At 61.5% G+C, this 15,486-nt stretch overlaps 4 protein-coding genes across 14 annotated transcripts; all 4 read right to left on the reverse strand.

The window, feature by feature from the left end:
* Positions 1–1,006: 1,006 nt before the first annotated feature.
* AK1 (adenylate kinase 1) lies at positions 1,007–5,499 on the reverse strand. Of its 4 annotated transcripts, none has more exons than XM_015879382.2 (7): positions 5,419–5,499; positions 3,822–3,864; positions 2,429–2,464; positions 1,904–2,067; positions 1,675–1,791; positions 1,338–1,529; positions 1,007–1,227 (listed from the first exon to the last, which is right to left on the reverse strand). In XM_015879382.2, exons 2-7 carry the CDS (start codon positions 3,829–3,831, stop codon positions 1,162–1,164), a joined length of 585 nt encoding a protein of 194 aa, XP_015734868.1. In that variant the 5' UTR covers positions 3,832–3,864; positions 5,419–5,499; the 3' UTR covers positions 1,007–1,161. The 4 variants fall into 4 exon arrangements, with proteins under 4 accessions (XP_015734868.1, XP_085377605.1, XP_015734869.1 ...); XM_085521479.1 differs by lacking the exon at positions 5,419–5,499 and adding an exon at positions 5,119–5,257; XM_015879383.3 differs by lacking the exon at positions 5,419–5,499 and adding an exon at positions 4,501–4,699.
* Positions 5,500–5,759: 260 nt separating this feature from the next.
* On the reverse strand, positions 5,760–9,702 carry ST6GALNAC6 (ST6 N-acetylgalactosaminide alpha-2,6-sialyltransferase 6). 5 transcript variants are annotated; one of them, XM_085521478.1, is made up of 7 exons: positions 9,657–9,702; positions 9,082–9,244; positions 8,451–8,515; positions 7,764–7,943; positions 7,209–7,606; positions 7,024–7,131; positions 5,760–6,951 (listed from the first exon to the last, which is right to left on the reverse strand). In XM_085521478.1, the coding sequence occupies exons 3-7, from the start codon at positions 8,463–8,465 to the stop codon at positions 6,762–6,764; spliced, it is 891 nt and encodes a 296-aa protein (XP_085377604.1). In that variant the 5' UTR covers positions 8,466–8,515; positions 9,082–9,244; positions 9,657–9,702; the 3' UTR covers positions 5,760–6,761. The 5 variants fall into 5 exon arrangements, with proteins under 5 accessions (XP_085377604.1, XP_015734586.2, XP_085377603.1 ...); XM_015879100.3 differs by having other exon boundaries at positions 9,082–9,266; XM_085521477.1 differs by having other exon boundaries at positions 9,643–9,702.
* Positions 9,703–10,108: 406 nt separating this feature from the next.
* Positions 10,109–12,704, reverse strand: ST6GALNAC4 (ST6 N-acetylgalactosaminide alpha-2,6-sialyltransferase 4). Of its 4 annotated transcripts, none has more exons than XM_015879097.3 (6): positions 12,565–12,704; positions 11,690–11,758; positions 11,429–11,581; positions 10,936–11,348; positions 10,749–10,856; positions 10,109–10,675 (listed from the first exon to the last, which is right to left on the reverse strand). In XM_015879097.3, the coding sequence occupies exons 1-6, from the start codon at positions 12,568–12,570 to the stop codon at positions 10,486–10,488; spliced, it is 939 nt and encodes a 312-aa protein (XP_015734583.1). In that variant the 5' UTR covers positions 12,571–12,704; the 3' UTR covers positions 10,109–10,485. The 4 variants fall into 4 exon arrangements, with proteins under 4 accessions (XP_015734583.1, XP_015734582.1, XP_085377602.1 ...); XM_015879096.3 differs by having other exon boundaries at positions 10,109–10,693; XM_085521476.1 differs by lacking the exon at positions 12,565–12,704 and adding an exon at positions 12,037–12,166.
* A 580-nt stretch (positions 12,705–13,284) lies between these two features.
* On the reverse strand, positions 13,285–15,232 carry DPM2 (dolichyl-phosphate mannosyltransferase subunit 2, regulatory). The gene is made up of 4 exons (XM_015879105.3): positions 15,195–15,232; positions 14,999–15,088; positions 14,265–14,367; positions 13,285–14,000 (listed from the first exon to the last, which is right to left on the reverse strand). Exons 1-4 carry the CDS (start codon positions 15,195–15,197, stop codon positions 13,942–13,944), a joined length of 255 nt encoding a protein of 84 aa, XP_015734591.1. The 5' UTR covers positions 15,198–15,232; the 3' UTR covers positions 13,285–13,941.
* Between the last annotated feature and the right edge of the window lie 254 nt (positions 15,233–15,486).

Consider the following 15,486-nt stretch of genomic DNA (forward strand, 5'->3'; position numbering starts at 1 on the left):
CGCATCCTTCCTGCCCGCCGCCTCCCCACGGCGACACAGCCCCGCTGCTGCTCGTGGTTGCTTCACCCCCGGGCACCCGGCTGACGTCCGAGCCTGGTGAGCTTGAAATTGTTGTTTTTTTTTCCCTTTAGGAATTTTTCTAGGGGAATTTTTGTCCCCCCCCCCAGCAGCACATTTCCTTCCTCCACACCATCCTGGTGACCTGCCTTGCCCCCTGAGATGCTGCCCGCTCTGTGCCTGATTTATGGCAGCCTCAAAGCCAGCAGCTCTGTCGCCTGCTGCCCGCACCCAGTCTAACACCAAGGGGCTGCAATGCATCCAGGCACACTGCAGACAGCTCTGGGACTGGGGAGCCCCCAGTTCTACATCCCCAATGCCAGCATCCCACATCTACAGCTCTGCAGAACATCTCTGAGATGTTCAGCCCCCTGTAGCATCCCTCTGCCCTATGTGACATCCAGCCCACAGGCACAGCAGTCACATTGCTGACCGTGTGTGCTTGGAAAGGGGGGCACCCAGCAGCACGGCCATGCACCTCAATGGGCAAAAACAGCGAGGAGGTGATGGAAATCCCCATCCTATGGAGATGAAAGAAGAAGGATGAGGGTATCCCAAAATACCCCGAGGGACAAAAGCAGCAAGAAAATGGTGGAAGTGGCAGAAATCCCCATGTGATGGGATAAGGAGGGATGGGGTGGGATGCTGCCCTGGGGATGCAGAAGTAGAGCACAGGAATGGGATGGGGATGGGGGGGACGGGGTTGGGGGGAGTGGGACGGGGCCAGGACGCAGCCCCAGGGGCGAGCAGCCGGGATGCTCCCTCCCTTCCTCCAGCATCCCCCGGCCCAAAGCATCGCAGCCGGGATAAACACCCGCTTCCTGCCCTTAATCAGCTTCAGAGAGGGGCTGGCTGAGAAGGGGTGGGAGGGGGGGGGGGGGCTAGAAACAAAAATCTCTGGAAAGAAAAACTCATTTCCTGCGACAGAAGAAAAAGATAAAGTCTGGGCTCATTACAGTGAACTTTACTGGGGAGAGACGGGAAAGAGCCAAACACAATGTCCTTGAAATTTCCTTCGCGCGGCTCTGTCCACGAAAACAGGATAAGGCCACTTCCGCTGTCTCTGCCCCGCGCGTGCGGGGGGAGCCGCAGGGTTGGGGGGCGTCACAGCTTGTCGAGGTAGGAGCAGACCTGCTGGAAAACCTCATCCACGCTGCCCTCGGCATTCAGCTGTGGGGACAGTGATGGGGCGCTGCATCCCTCAGCAGTGTTTATGGGGGGGGAGTTGGCAGCTGGGCCATCTTATCATATTGCTTCCCTCCTCCCCGTGCCCCGCTCACCTGGCGGACGATGCCCCGGTCCTTGTAGAAGGCGATGACTGGCTCTGTAGCCTTGTAGTAGGTCTCCAGGCGCTTCTTGATGGTCTCCTCGTTGTCGTCCACCCTCCCACTGGTCTCTCCCCTCTTCAGCAGCCGCTTCACCATCGTCTCCTTCCCCGCATCCACGTAGAGCAGCAGCGTGGGGGGGCCAATCTGCGGGGACACAGCTGTCACCGTGTGGGTCTGGGGGTCCCCATGGCTCCTCCAGGTGTGACACCCAGCATGGCCATGGTGCCAGCACCGTGTAGGGTGGCACAGCACAACATGGCACGGCACTCACTAAGGGAACAGCTCTAACCTTCTTTTCGAACTCCTCTCCCTGCTTCACCTCCCGAGGGTATCCATCAATGAGGAAACCCTTGGAGCTGTCTGCCTTGGCCAACATGGCGTCCCGCAGCATGTCCAGCACCGTGTCCTGCAGACGGAGCATACAGCTGTCAGGGTGATGTGGGACAATGTGCCCCATTCCTGCTGCTGTATCACCATGGTGTCCCCACATCACCCTGTGTTCATGGCCACAAACTCACCAGGGGCACCAGCTCGCCCTTCTCCATGATGGCTTTCAGCTTCTTGCCCCGCTCTGAGCCTGAGCTGACCTCTGCCCGGAGCAGGTCCCCGGTGGAGAGGTGAGTGTACCCATATTTGTGCACAATCTTCTCACACTGCGTCCCCTTCCCTGAGCCGGGGCCACCTGCAAGTCACACCATGGCCGACCATCATGTCCCAAGCCCCATCTAGTGGGGGTAGGAGGAGAGGCAGCCCAGACCCAGCAAAGCCTGATGAGATGAGAGGATGGATGGAGAGAGCTGTTGGGCTGCTGGTGTGGCTGATGAGCCACTGGCACCTGGACATCATTGCCCTGATGGCACTGGAGGCACCATGACCAGTATCCCAGACATCACTCTCATGATGGCAACCTGGACATCACCACCCCATTAAGCAGCCATAACATCACCCCCAGGGGTTTGCCATCACATCACATTGGGTGCTGGCACCCCAAGCTTTGTTAGACCCTGCTGGCCCCAGCACACCCCACACCGGCCACCACTTACCCACCACAAAGATGATCTTGTGGTGCTTCAGTTTTTCTGATAGAGAGAAAAGAAAACAAAACAATACATCTAAGAGCTGGAAGTTACACCTGGAAGCAAACTGTCCCCATTGGCAGGACTGAATGAAGGGTGATGGGGACCAACCCCAACCCCAGGGAGAGCAGAGTAGGAAGCTCTCAGCCCTGTCACCTGGACAGTCCAGGACATCAAATCTGGACATGCAGGAGCACTGAGACCCCATGGTGCCTTGGCAGACATGGGACTGAGCTGTGGGCTTGGAACTCTACTGCACCCTGGAGACAGTCATTGTCCCCAGCCCCACTGAGGGATGGGAACCAGAAGGGATGGTCACATCCATCCCCATAGCCAGCTCTTAGTCCTGCTTGGTGCAGCACGGCACAACTCATAGGGTCTGACTGTCCCCAGAAATGGCACAGCCTCATCCACTCGGAGCATTTCAGCCCAGAGGATGGGGGGGGTTTCTCTGCATGATCCCCCCTCCAGTGGGGGATGGGGACTGGGGTGTGACAGGGCAGAGGGAGGGAGCTAAAAATAATATGAGCCACGTCGGGGCTGTGCTGCCCATCTCCGGATCTCAGCCTTCTGAAATTACAGCTCCTCCAGCAGCCGCTGAGCACCGGGCTGGGATGGAGCCAAGAGGCTGGTGGGGGGGGGCAGAAGACATGGGGTATGTGGGGGCTGGAGGGAAATAAGGGGGAGAAATGGGACAGAGGTAATGGTGGGACAGGGAGTGGACATAAGGGAGGGCATGGAAAAAGGACATGGAATGGACACGAGGGGGAGACAGAGGGAATGGACACTACTGGAGAACATAGAAGATGGACACAAGGGGGGGACAGTGAAGATGGATGAGAGATTCAGGACTTGGATACAAGGGAAACAGAGGGGATAGATGGAAAGAGAACATGAGACAGACACAAAAGGGGACATAAGGATCAGATGAAAGAGGGACAGAGGTGACAGATACAAAGAGGACATGGGAGGCAGGCACACAGGGCTGAGAGATCAGATGTAAGGGGGAGAAAAGGGATGGACATGTCGAGGGGTGAGTGATGGACACAACTGGACAACATAGAGGATGGGGAGACAGATGCATGGATGCAAAGGGAACTGAGGGATTAGATACAAGAGGAACAGATGGACACGGGATGGACACAAGGGGGACCAAGGGTTCAGATGCAAGAGGGACAGAGAGGACAAATGCAGAAGGGATGCAGATGGACACAAGGATGAAAAAGTGAGTATATACAATGAGATAAAAGGGATGGAGGCAATAGGAGTTGGAGAGGATGGATGCCAAAGGTGATCAAGGGAGCAGGTGCAAGGGGAAGGGTGGGAAGGGATGCAGGAAGCACAGATGCAAAGCACTCACCTGTTGACATGCTGCTGTTGTCTGGGTGGAGGAGCACGTCAGGCTGTAAGGGAAGCAGAGCAGAGTGAGCAGCACGGCAGGGACACAGAGGTACCCTGCACTGAGGCCTGGGGATGTTGCCAGGACAACAACTCTCCCTTTGCATCCACAATGGGATGGTGCAGGTCTCAAACTGAGCTCTAGGGCCACGCTGGAGGGCAGGGCTTCCCCCCTGCTAGCAGCACTTGGCCCTAAAATAGAGAACATCCCTAAAAGATACAAGAAAGGCGCCGTGCTGCCTGAATTCCATGGCTCCAGGAGCTGGGACCTCACGTCCTGCGGCCACCTCCTACCTCACTGCTGGCAGCCACCCTCCCAATGCCGGCACTGCCGGGTGATTCATGGTGACAACAGCAGCACCCTGCCCTGCCCTGACCACATCCCCATGCCCGGGGTGCTGCCTGGCAGACGGAAATTGGCTCAGGGTGACGCATGGCAGCAGGACACTGAGGGATGCAGGCAGGATCCTACATCCCTCCAGCTCCCCATCTGCTGCAGGGGATGCTTTGTAAGGGCTCAGCCTGTTCTTGGTGCTCAAGGTGGGGTCGCTGCACCCCACAGCCCCTCCAGTTCCTCGCTGTGGGTTGGGCCATGGGATCTGCCATGCCTCCTGCCCGCACCCAGCCCCGCAGCTCCCCACCTGCTCAGCCACAACGCGTCACCCCGCTGTCCCCAAACCGGCCGGACCGGGGCTGAAGGGGCCGTGGCCATCAGTCAGGTCGTGTTACAGCCAGCAAAGGGCAGAGGCTAAGTATGGACGGAATGAAATCTGCACCGGGTCACGTCCCGCCTGCGCTGCTCAGCATCACCCCATAGGAAGGGCACAACCTGGAGGGTCCCTGGTGTGGGGGGCACCAAGTGCATCTGGTGGCAGCCCTTGGTGGGCTCATGGCCTGACCCAGCGTGGTGCTGCCCAGCAAAGCCCACGCTGTGATGCACCCCAGGGTGCTCCAACAACACGCTCTGCCCGCACCCATCTCCCATATAGGGACTCCATCCCCAAGGGCTGCACAGCCCCCAGCACCCAGCAATAGCACAGCACCCCCCAGCAATAGCACAGCACCCCCCAGCAATAGCACAGCACCCCCGGCAATAATAGCACAGCACCCCCCAGCAATAGCACAGCACCCCCGGCAATAATAGCACAGCACCCCCCAGCAATAGCACAGCACCCCCCAGCAATAATAGCACAGCACCCCCCAGCAATAATAGCACAGCACCCAGCAATAATAGCACAGCACCCTGCAATACCCCCCACCTCTCTTCTCGCTTCTCGCCCCCCCCGGGTCCCGCTCCCCCGCAGCGATGCTCACATCCCCCCCCATCCCCACCGCACTTGGGGGGGGGCGGACCGAGCGCTTCCCCGCCCCGATCAGAAGGTCCGGACCGGGCGGGGGGCAGCGGGGGGGACCCGAGCGTTGGATGCCGGAATGCCCTCCCCAAGGTCACCGCGTGGGGGGACCCACGGGGGATATGGGGGGGGGGGGATGGGACACGAACCGCGGTGCAAAGCAACAGCGGGGATGGAGGGGGGTTAAGGGGGGGGGGCGGCACTGACCTGCGGGGGGCGGTGCGGAATAAGACGAGGGGGGGCGGCTGCTGCTGGGCGGCAGCTCGTGCCGTACCGCTAGATATATATAATGCTGGCGGCGCGGCGCATGCCGGGAGCGGGCAGAGAGGGGGGGTGTTGAGGGGGGGGGGGGTGTTCAATGCCGCCTGCCCGCAGCCCCCCCGCAACCCCCCGGTACCGCGCCCCCGCAACGGGAGGAGCCCGTGGGTGAGGGGTGGAGCTGGGAGGGTCCTACACCCCACAACCGGCCCCAATGCGGGATGGGGGGGGGGTCCTACGGGGTCCCTTTACCCCCCCCAGGACCCCAGAGATATTTCCTGCAGGCACGGTCCAAGGCAACAGACTGCAGCGAGGTTTATTCCTGTACAAATCGATACAAAACACGGTGCTGAGACACCCCCCACGATGTGACCCCACCGGGATGGACCCCCCCCCAATGCCACGGCCAACGGGGGAAACTGAGGCACGGGGCTGCCACCCGCTGGGGGCTCAGCATCCAAACGTTCACGAGGGGCTGATGAGTAACGAGCATCATGTGGCTCATGGAGGAAATCCAAACACCGGGACCAGGAGGGAAAAAATCCCCCAAATCCCATGGCCAGGTTACAAAAGGTTCCGGCAGTGCTGTGTGGTATTGGCCCCCCCCTTAACCCACCTCCCCCTCCTGGCACCACGTTGGCAGTGTCGTCCCCCTGGTTCTCATTGGGGTGGTTCTTGAGGTCCCTGCTCTGGGGGTGGTGACACTGAAAATGTTGGGGTTTGTGCTGGGGGGCAGTTGGGGGGTGGGGGCTGAAATGGTGCCACAAAAACAACGTGACCCCCATGGCAGCCAAAGGGGACCCTGCACCTCCACCCACTGTGTGCTCTCAGGGTGATGGGCTGCAATGCAGCCCGGGTGGTTCTGAGCTGGGACTGTGCAGGGTCTCGTGTCCTGCAGGAAGGGATGCACCCCCAAACCCACAGTGTCACAGCTGTGCAGACCCACGGGCACAGTGGGGGCATGTGGCCCCAATGGCTGTATCAGACCCCAAACTGAGGGGACTCTGAAGCAATGGGATCCCAAACCAAGGGGACTCCATCCCACAGAGACCCCAAGCCAAGGAATCCCTGAACTAAAAACTAAGGGGACCCCAAACCAATGGGACCTCATCCCAATGGGACCCCAAGCCAAGGGGACCTCATCCCACAGAGATCTCATCCCCAGGGGACCCCAAACCTCATCCCAATGGAACCCCAAGGCAAGGGGATCCCATCCCAATGTGACCCTGAATCAAAGGGACCCCAAATCAAAGGGACCCCATCCCCAGGGCTCCCTGCTCAGCACAGCCCCCCTACGGCCAGGTGGGGTGAGAGAAGGTGATGTTGTAGGGGGCGGCCCAGCTGGCGAAGACACGTTTCTCGGTGATGAAGCGGTGGTGGTTCCCGCGGCGGCTGCGCTCGTTGTGGATGTACGTGGTGCACTCATCAGGGCCCTTGGGCTCGTAGTAGTGGTAGGCCATGCGGCGGGGCTGCGGGCGCTGGCTACAAGCAGACCACGGGCTGAGCCCCATGCTGAGTCCTGGGGTTGGGATTTGGGGCTGGGGAGGCCCTTACCTGCAGTAGTTGGGGGGCACCATGCCGTAGACGTGGACGGCGTCGCACAGCTCCACCGCAATCCCCATGGTGAACCAACCCGTGCTCAACCACGAGCGCGACTTCTCTCTAGGGCACAGCAATGAGGTGACCCTCGTGGTCCTCAACCCACAGACCACAAGGAGGGGATGAGGAGCTCCCGGTACCTGTCCTTCCCTGTCTCCCCTCGAAAGAGCTCATCAAACTGCTTCATGCGGTGCGGGGAGACCACGTAGGCCGTCATGTTGGGGAAGGATGCGCCGACGCGTTGGATGATCTTCAACAGCCCCTTCTGCATCTTGGCCGGCGGCCCCCAGAAGATGAGGATGGTCTCCGGGGTCTTATTGACGAACTCTTGGGGCCTCTTGAGGACGCGGTAGATGCTGGAGTGGGCCACCACGCGGAAGGTGGTTTTGTTGCCCACATCGGCCTCGTAGCCGGTGGTGGGAGCGTCGTTCATGCGGATGGTGCACTCGGTTTGGTCGATCTCAGCGCCCAGGTGGGTGCCCAGGAGGTGGCTGGAGCTGGTGACGATGGCGCATTGGTGGCAGTGGGCAGACAGGGTCTGAGGCGATGGACACAATGAGTCCAAACCAAGTGGAGCCCAAACCAAGGGGAGCCCACACCAAGGGGAGCCCACACCAAGGGGAGCCCAAACCAAGGGGCTTTCAGCATCCCACCCACGGGGACATCCCATCTCCATACCCACATCCTGCACCCACCTTGTTCCCGGAGACAGGCAGGTATCCGCTGCTCACCCTCCAGTGCCGCAGGTTGGGGGGCCGCCGGGCTCTGCTCCGCAGTGCACTGTAGGGGAACACCTCGGTCCCGCTGCTGGAGCTGTAGATGATCAGCAGCATGAGCAGGGCGAAGAGGAGCACGAAGACGGCGGCACGCTGGCTCTGCAGGTGGGGGGGGACAGTGTCAGGACCCTTCCCCAAATGGTTTGGGATGGAGATCACCAACTCACTCTCCCTTTGGTGGCCATTGGGAGATGGGATAGGGGTGAGAATGGGGTGGGAAAGGATGGGGACGGAGATGGAGATGGGGATGGGGATGGGGATGGGGATGGGGATGGGGATGGGGATGGGGATGGAGATGGGGATGGGGATGGAGATGGGGATGGAGATGGGGATGGGGATGGAGATGGGGATGGAGATGGGGATGGGGATGGGGATGGGGATGGAGATGGAGATGGGGACATCCCTGTCTTTCCCTGCCCAGCCACACGCAGCTCCAGCTCTCCCTGTAGCGGCGCTGCTTGCATGGCCGCAGGGCTTTAAGGAAAGAGGAGGAGGAGGAAAACGCTTTTACTGCGTGAGCGCTGAGCTGCTGCCAGAGGATCCCTGGCGCTGGCACGGCCGCCCCCAGCTCGGCCCTCCCGAATGGCTTTAAGGGGCTGCACTCACCGCGCTGCCGCTCATGTCTCCACGCTGCCCTCAGTGCCGAGTGGTCGCCGATGTCCTGCGAGCACCTGCGAGGCACACAGTCACCCCAAAAGCACTAAGATCCCGTCCCCAAAACCGCACCGGGCTGATCCCGGTGCCCTGAGCAGATCGGGATCTCCCGGCTCGATCCTATTAACCTGGCCCCGGGCTGTTTGGGTGCTCCCATGGGTATTTGCCCAGCAAAGGGACCCACTTATCCTCACTTCTCCCCACCCCCATGAACATTTTGAAGTCCTTCTCGGTGAGTCATTGCCACTCCTGCTGGGTCGTAGTCGTAGCAATTAGAAATTAAAAACAAGATGAAATCTGATTGTCTTGGGAGGAGCCAAGATGGAAAATTACACAGCAGCCAGCACGACGTAACCCTCCAGGGGGCCCCGAAAGGCTTTGGGGCTGGGAAGGTGCCAGCACGGCTGGGGCATGGCCGGGATTCTTGGTGCCAGGAGTCCCAGGAGAGAAGGAACAGCGCTGGGAGCTCCGTCCCGTCACGGGGCTGAGTGGGCAGAAGTGGGGACATGGGGAGTAGGGGGAAGGGGGGGTGTCAGGCCCAGGACCCCGCTGGTCACTGCGGTCCTGCCGTGCGGTCCCTTACCTGGGTGTGGGCACTCATCTGCGGCGGGTGCTGAGCGGTGCCGGGGGGTCTCCTCCACCTCCACCTCCTCCTCGCCGCGCTCCCCCCGGGCTGTGCGTTGTTTCCGGGCCCCTCCGGTTGGCAGCAGGGCCATGGCGGCGCCCCGGGGTCACATCGCGCTGTGCTGGGGAAGCGCCGAGCCCAGCCTGCATCCCCGGCACAGCAAACCCGGCTGCAGCCCCTCGGTACGGCCCCCACGTGCCGATCTACCCTCGCCGAGCGCTCAGACCCCCCCCTCCCCAGCTCCCTCAAATCCTCCCCCAGCCCTGGGACTCATCCGCTGTGCAACCAGGGATGATGCAAACCCTCCACTACCGGGGATGCGACCCCGGCACCCACGATCCAAACCCGCCGCTACTCGTGATACATCCCCCCTATACCACCCCCCCGTCCCCCGCACGCAGCCCCACGGACGCCCCCCGCTCTGTCCGGCCGTGTCAGGCCGGGCGCAGCCGCATCCCGGCTGGGCGGTGTCGGTCCGTTCCCCGCACACTCAGAGCCGCCCCCGCCGCTCATCCCCACCCGCACAGACGGACCCGATCTCCGCTCCGTTCCGTTCCGTTCCGTTCCGTTCCGCTCCGCACTGCGCCGCCGCCGCTGCTGCGCGTTCCCGGTGCCCGCGGGGCCGCGCTGTGCCGGGGGCGGGGGCGCTCGGGGGTCCGGTCCTAACGCCGCCCGCCCCGACGGGACGGACCCGGATTGGGCTGAACGGGGAGCGTGGGTGGGTGGGTGCGTGTGTGACACTGCCGGGGTACGGCGCAGCGCCGGGGGATGCGCTCAGCTCGGGGACTGAGGGGGGGGGACACGGGGAAACCTGCCCTGGAAACCAACACGAGTTTCTCTGCCCCATAGATTTGCTGCCCCACGGCCTCGCTGCTCCTCATCACCCATCCCTGGGCACAGGGCAGCTCCGTGCTCTGACCCCGTCCGTCACATCCCCACCCCATTTATAGACCCGGCCCCACACATCTCTGCTGCGGGCACAGCGTGGACTTACAAACGCTTTTAATGGGCAAGTCGGCTTTGGTTTGAATCCAAGGGCACTTGTGGTTTGGCAGCCCCGGGCTGCGGGCAGGGGGCACACGGGGGCTGTGGGACAGGGGGTCCCGGCCCCGCTCCACGTGCCCCATAAGTGGCACCAAGTGCCAGAGCATCGCTGTCCATCCCGGGATGAGTCCCATGTTAAACATCCATCCTGCACGGGTCCAAGCCAGCTCAGGGCCTGCAGCTGGGGGGGCTGGGTGGATCCAGCCCTCTCCCATACACTCCAATGGAGCAGGGTCCCCGCTGCTGCCCCCCCAGCGGCTGCAGACCCCCCCCAGTACTGGGCAGATCGAGGGGCTTCCAAGCTCACTGCTGTCTCTCCTACCCCCCTGCCCACGACGGGTGGGTGAAGATGATGTCCTTCCTCTTGGCCCAGCGGGAGAAGATGGCTTTCTCGGTGATGAAGCGGTGCCCGGCGCGGGGGGCCCTCTCGTGCACCAGGTACATCCTGCACTCGTCCAGCCGCCCCTTCTCAAAGTAGTGGTAAGGCACACTCGAATGGTTCTTCTCCCTGTCGGCACAGTGGGGGCTGAGCAGGGTTAGGCTTCCCCTTCAGCCCCCCACCACCACCCCCAGCCCCTCACCTGCAGTAGCTGTCGCTGACCATGCCGAAGACACAGATGTGCTCACACAGCTCCATGGCCAGGATCATGGTGAACCAGCCCGTGCTCAGGAAGGAGCCGGATTTCATCCTGCAGGGCACAGCACTGGGATGGGGACAGGAAGGCGGATGGAAGCGGAGCGATGGGGGCACCCAGAGGGTCACGGTACCTGTTCTTCCCCGTCTCATTCTGGAAGACGTCGTCGCAATACGCCATCTTCTCCTCTGTCAGTGTATAGAGCTGCAGCTGCGGGTACCTCTCCATCACCCTCAGCAGCGCTCGGTAGGTCGGGCCGCCCTTGTCTCGGTTCATCTTCTTGCTGGGACCCCAGATGACGTAGATGGTGTCTCGGGATTGCTGGAAGAAGTAGGGCTGGTTCCTGAGCAGCAGCGGGACGCTGGTGTGCGACACGACGCGGACGGTGCTTCGTGTGCCCACGTCGTCCTCGAATCCGGCGGTGGGAGCGTGGTTCATGCGCAGCACACACTCCTGCCCGTCGATCTCCCGGCCCAGGTGCGATCCCAGCATCTGCCCCGAGCTGGACACGACGGCGCAGCGGCGGCACGGAGCTCTGCGCAGCGGCTGCGGGGACACGAGCCGTCAGCACCGGGAATGGGGCGGCCGAGCAGCGGGGGAAGGACGGGGCCGCCCCACGGACCGACCTGCCCGTCGGGGACGCGGCTGTAGCCCGGCAGGCTGAGCGCTGCGGGGGCGGTGTACGAGGAGCCGACCCTGAGCCCCGCGGTATCGCGGCACAGCAGCACGTAGAGCACGGACAGAGCGGCCGCGAACAGCAGCGCGAGGAACACGCGGACCTGGAAGCGGAGAACCGGGGCTGTGCTGGGCTCGTGAACGCGTGGGATGTACCGGTACCGGGGAGCTCAGCCCCGCAGGTTCGCCCCGTCCATCCCCGCGGGACTCACCAGCATCTTTATCCCGCGGAGCTGGGGCTGCGGGGCGCCGTGGTCACGGGGAGGTTTGGGGCGCGCACCCTGCACACACAGCGGGCTCAGCGGGGGGGGATCGCGGCTGGGGACCCCCCGGTACCAACCCGCACTGCGACACGTCGATGTGTCCCTACACACCCCATGCTCAGCGCCCCCCCGAGTCCTCCCACGCCTCAGACCCCTTTAACCCCCCCCAATCCCGGACCCCTCCATGCCCAGCTCCCTCCCCACCCCCCACACCCGGTTCCCGTCCCCGTTCCGCCCCCGATCCCGTGCTCGGCGCTGTGGGAGGAGCGCGCCCCGCCCCGCCCGGCCCCACTCACGACGCCGGGATCCCCCGCGGGGCCGGCGATGGACACGCGGCCGCCCACCCCCCGCTGCCGCCGTCGGGTCCCGCATCGCGGCCGGGCCGAGCCGGGAGCACCGCGCTGCGATGGGGGAACGGAGCCGGGGGGGGCGGAGCTGGGAGGCAGAACTGGGAGGCACTGCCGGGACCGCCCCGACAGCGGCACCGGGCTGAGTGTGCCGGCCGTGAGCCCACCGCAATGAGAGCCGGCCCCAGCTTCGTGATACCGACAGACCCGGCACTGAGCGCAGCCCCCGGTACCGGCCCCAGCGCTGCCCCGTGCCCCGATACCTCCACCCGGTACCTCCGCCCGTCCGGCGCTTCCTGGTACCGTCGCACGCAGTGCCAGCCCACCCTGCGAGTCCCAGCCCCACACCCGGCACCTGCTCTGTGTGTCCCGGTACCGACAGACCCAGCACCGACCCCATATCCCACCCCAGAGCACACTGACCCCATATCTCTCTCTATAGGATCCCCTATAACCAACCCCACGCCCCCATCTCACCTCCATGCCCCGCCGACCCGGCTGTTGCTGAGCTCAGTGCAGCATTGAAAGCCCCCAGGGATCGTTTCGGAACCAGAATTGGGGCCTCCTGCCCTGCAGCGCTGCCCTATGGCCCTTAGTTCAGCTGCACACTGCGGGACACGTCATGCAGTGCTACCCCTCCCTCCCTCTGCCTTCAGGTGTTGCTGGGGTTTCCCCAGCCAGCAATAAGGAAACATGAAAAGCAAACTTGGGCTTGGTTCCTACTCTTTGACAGTGATGGCACTGACAGGCACAGCAAGTGGAGCTCAGGGATCCACACACACAGCACAGGGCTGCATTCCATGGCTGCAGACCCCACAATGTGCCCGGGCTGGGGGCACAGCGCTGTGTGCTGAGAAGGAATTCATGCTCAGAGCCGTGACCTTCAGCTGGAGCGCAGCCACCTCCCATCACAGCAACAGGGATATTTATAGGGGCGCTGCCCTTTGCAGCATAGCAGCCTGTGCTCATCCCACACCAGGAGCTGGATGCACAACTGGGGCCCTGTAGCAGCCCTGGGCAGGCAGCGGGAGCTGCCCCCTCCTGTATTTCTCCAGCAATAAAGCTCTGCACAGCTGCAATTGGGGCAGGGTGATGGACTGGCCCTAGAAATCGAGGTCCTTCAGCACAATGGGGGGCTGTGTTCCCCACAGGGGTGAGGGTTGGCTGGGGAATGAGGCTGGAGCTGCACCTCTGCACTTGACATGGAAGAACAAAGAGCTCAGAGACCTTTATTGAGGATGAATGCAGCTCACTATAGCCACCAAGAGCTCAGGGCTGACCCAGTGCAGGCAGGAGCCCAGACTGCAGCTGACATTCATTGGTAAGGGAGCTAAATGCTTCCTCTGCCACGCAGGGCATGCTGCATGCTCAGTGGGGTGACTGTAGGAGGGGAGGTGGGTGCAGCTCACAGGGCCCTCATCAGAAACGAGAGCTCACAGCACCATCATTAGCTCTTCCAGTTTAAAAGAAAATCCCAGAAGGAATAAACTACTGTATGCAGCAAAGAGGGGAAAGTGTACCAGAGGCTGAGCAGCTGCTGGGGGCCAGAACTGAACTCACTCTCTGCAATCAGAGCTGCTGGATCCCAGCCCAGCAAAGCTGCTGCACTTAGTCTCAGCTGGGGTGCACATTTGTCCAGCTGGAGCTCTGGTCCCTCTCCTGGTGAGTCCCACAGGTCAGATTTGCTTCCCTTTAGTCTGTAAGTTGTAAACTACACAAGTCTGTGTCTTTTGAGGAAGGAATGTGGGAGAAAGAGCAGCCAGCTTGGCACTGCTACTGCTTTGAGTGCTCTGGAGGAGGAGGCTGCTTGGTGCTGCAGGCTGGGGGCCTTCTCTCCATCTCTCAGCTGGGCCTTCAGTCTGATTTCCGGGCAGGTTTTCTGCTCTTCCACATCACAACCATTATAAAAACACCTACCAGGAATGAGAGAGAACAGACTCAACCCGAAAATTTCAAATGAAAAGCACCATTAAAACACACACAGCGAATAATGGAACCTCAGCAGAGCACAAGAAACAGTTCTAATTCCCATAGGAATAAACAGCTGAAGTTACACGTGTGTGCGCACAACTGCCTATGCCAAATTAAGCCACTGCAGGGACCACATACAACACAAGTGTCTCTTCTCTCTTCCTAATTTAGAAGCCTCTAATTAGAGCGACCAGAATAATACTCACCTATAAATAGCAGCAGCAGCAGCCCAGCCACCACGGGGATGATAACGGCGTACTCCCTGGGCAAGAAGTATTGGTGGATGCTGTGCTCACTGTCAATGAAGGGCTGCAGAAACAGAGTGGGGGGGATAAGCAACATGAGAGCAAGTCACCAACACGTGCAGCTGTGGGGTTTCAAAAGCAGAACAGAAACATGGGGCTGGAGGGGCTAAAAAAAGAGTGTCTGAACCTGCAGGTGGTGGAGAATCACAGAATGACCCGGGTTGGAAGGGACCTCAAGGATCATGTAGTTCCAACCCCCTGCCTGGCAGGGCCACCAAACACACACCTTTACTAGATCAGGTTGCCCATGGCCCCGTCCAACCTGGCCTTGAACACCTCCAAGGACGGGGCATCCACAACCTCCCTGGGCAGCCTGTTCCAGGGCCTCACCACTCTCCTAGTGCAGAACTTCCCCCTAACATCCAACCTCTGTCACATGGATCCTTTCATGGCTGGGACACTCTGGATGCTACAGTGCATTGCAATGACTCCTGCACTGTATGAACCCGACCCTACAGCTGGGAGCACATCAAGGGGGGGAACCCAAGTCCTCCAGCAGCAGCAGGTTTGAGCCCAGCTCCCTCCATAGAGGAGCATTGAGTGGAGCACAGTGCGCACACCCAGCTCCTTCAGCTCCTAAACGAGGCCTGCAGGCCCGACCATCCCAGGGCCCAAACCCAGCGCCATCCCCTCACCAGCACGATGATCCACAGCGTGTAGTACACGAAGAGCACGAGGCTGAAGGCCACCAAACCGAACCCGACCGCCTGGTCCGTCGCTGTAGCCTGTAAAGGGACAGACAGTGAGTCAGGACTCCAGACAGTCAGGGCTCCGTGTGGGCTGCAGGGCCGGGTACAGACGGAACGGGCCGTAGGCCGCAGCCTCACTCACCATGGCGACGGCCACCACACGGCACTTCCGCCCTCCCCGTCCTTCCGGGAGCGATCATCCAATCAGCGAGCAGAACGCCGGCCACGTGCTCTCCGAGACAGGAAGAGCGCTCAGAGCGCAAAGCATTGTGGGAAGGGCTTAGGAGCGCAAAGCATTGTGGGAAAGCACGACTCACCCGGTGCATGATGGGAATTGTAGTTCCCCAGGTGCTCGGAAGAGCTGCAGGGCCTAGTGGTGAGGCCTACAGCAATTAGTCGATATTTAGGGCAAAAATACCCCAACTGTGAGAACC

Source organism: Coturnix japonica, chromosome 21 (assembly GCF_054131305.1).
Source record: "Coturnix japonica strain WE chromosome 21, WE-NBRP24, whole genome shotgun sequence".
Taxonomy (NCBI): Eukaryota; Metazoa; Chordata; class Aves; order Galliformes; family Phasianidae; genus Coturnix; species Coturnix japonica.

Bases quoted from the DNA above. Each gene is read 5' to 3' on its own strand.
- AK1 (XM_015879381.2), bottom strand. From the start codon at position 4,294: ATGCGTCACCCTGAGCCAATTTCCGTCTGCCAGGCAGCACCCCGGGCA. The intron at 1,792-1,903 runs GTGAGTTTGTGG...CTCCGTCTGCAG, and splicing joins AGGGCGAGCTGGTGCCCCTG to GACACGGTGCTGGACATGCT. The intron at 1,228-1,337 runs GTGAGCGGGGCA...CTGTCCCCACAG, and splicing joins ACCGGGGCATCGTCCGCCAG to CTGAATGCCGAGGGCAGCGT.
- ST6GALNAC6 (XM_085521478.1), bottom strand. The intron at 7,607-7,763 runs GTGGGTGCAGGA...CCATCGCCTCAG, and splicing joins TGCCTGTCTCCGGGAACAAG to ACCCTGTCTGCCCACTGCCA. The intron at 6,952-7,023 runs GTAAGGGCCTCC...GTCTGCTTGTAG, and splicing joins GTGCCCCCCAACTACTGCAG to CCAGCGCCCGCAGCCCCGCC.
- ST6GALNAC4 (XM_015879096.3), bottom strand. The intron at 11,582-11,689 runs GTGAGTCCCGCG...CTCCGCTTCCAG, and splicing joins TCCGCGGGATAAAGATGCTG to GTCCGCGTGTTCCTCGCGCT. The intron at 10,694-10,748 runs GTGAGGGGCTGG...AACCCTGCTCAG, and splicing joins GTCAGCGACAGCTACTGCAG to CCCCCACTGTGCCGACAGGG.
- DPM2 (XM_015879105.3), bottom strand. The intron at 14,368-14,998 runs GTGAGGGGATGG...CTGTTTCTGCAG, and splicing joins CGCTGTGGATCATCGTGCTG to CCCTTCATTGACAGTGAGCA. The intron at 14,001-14,264 runs GTGAGTATTATT...CATTCCTGGTAG, and splicing joins GCTGCTGCTGCTATTTATAG to GTGTTTTTATAATGGTTGTG.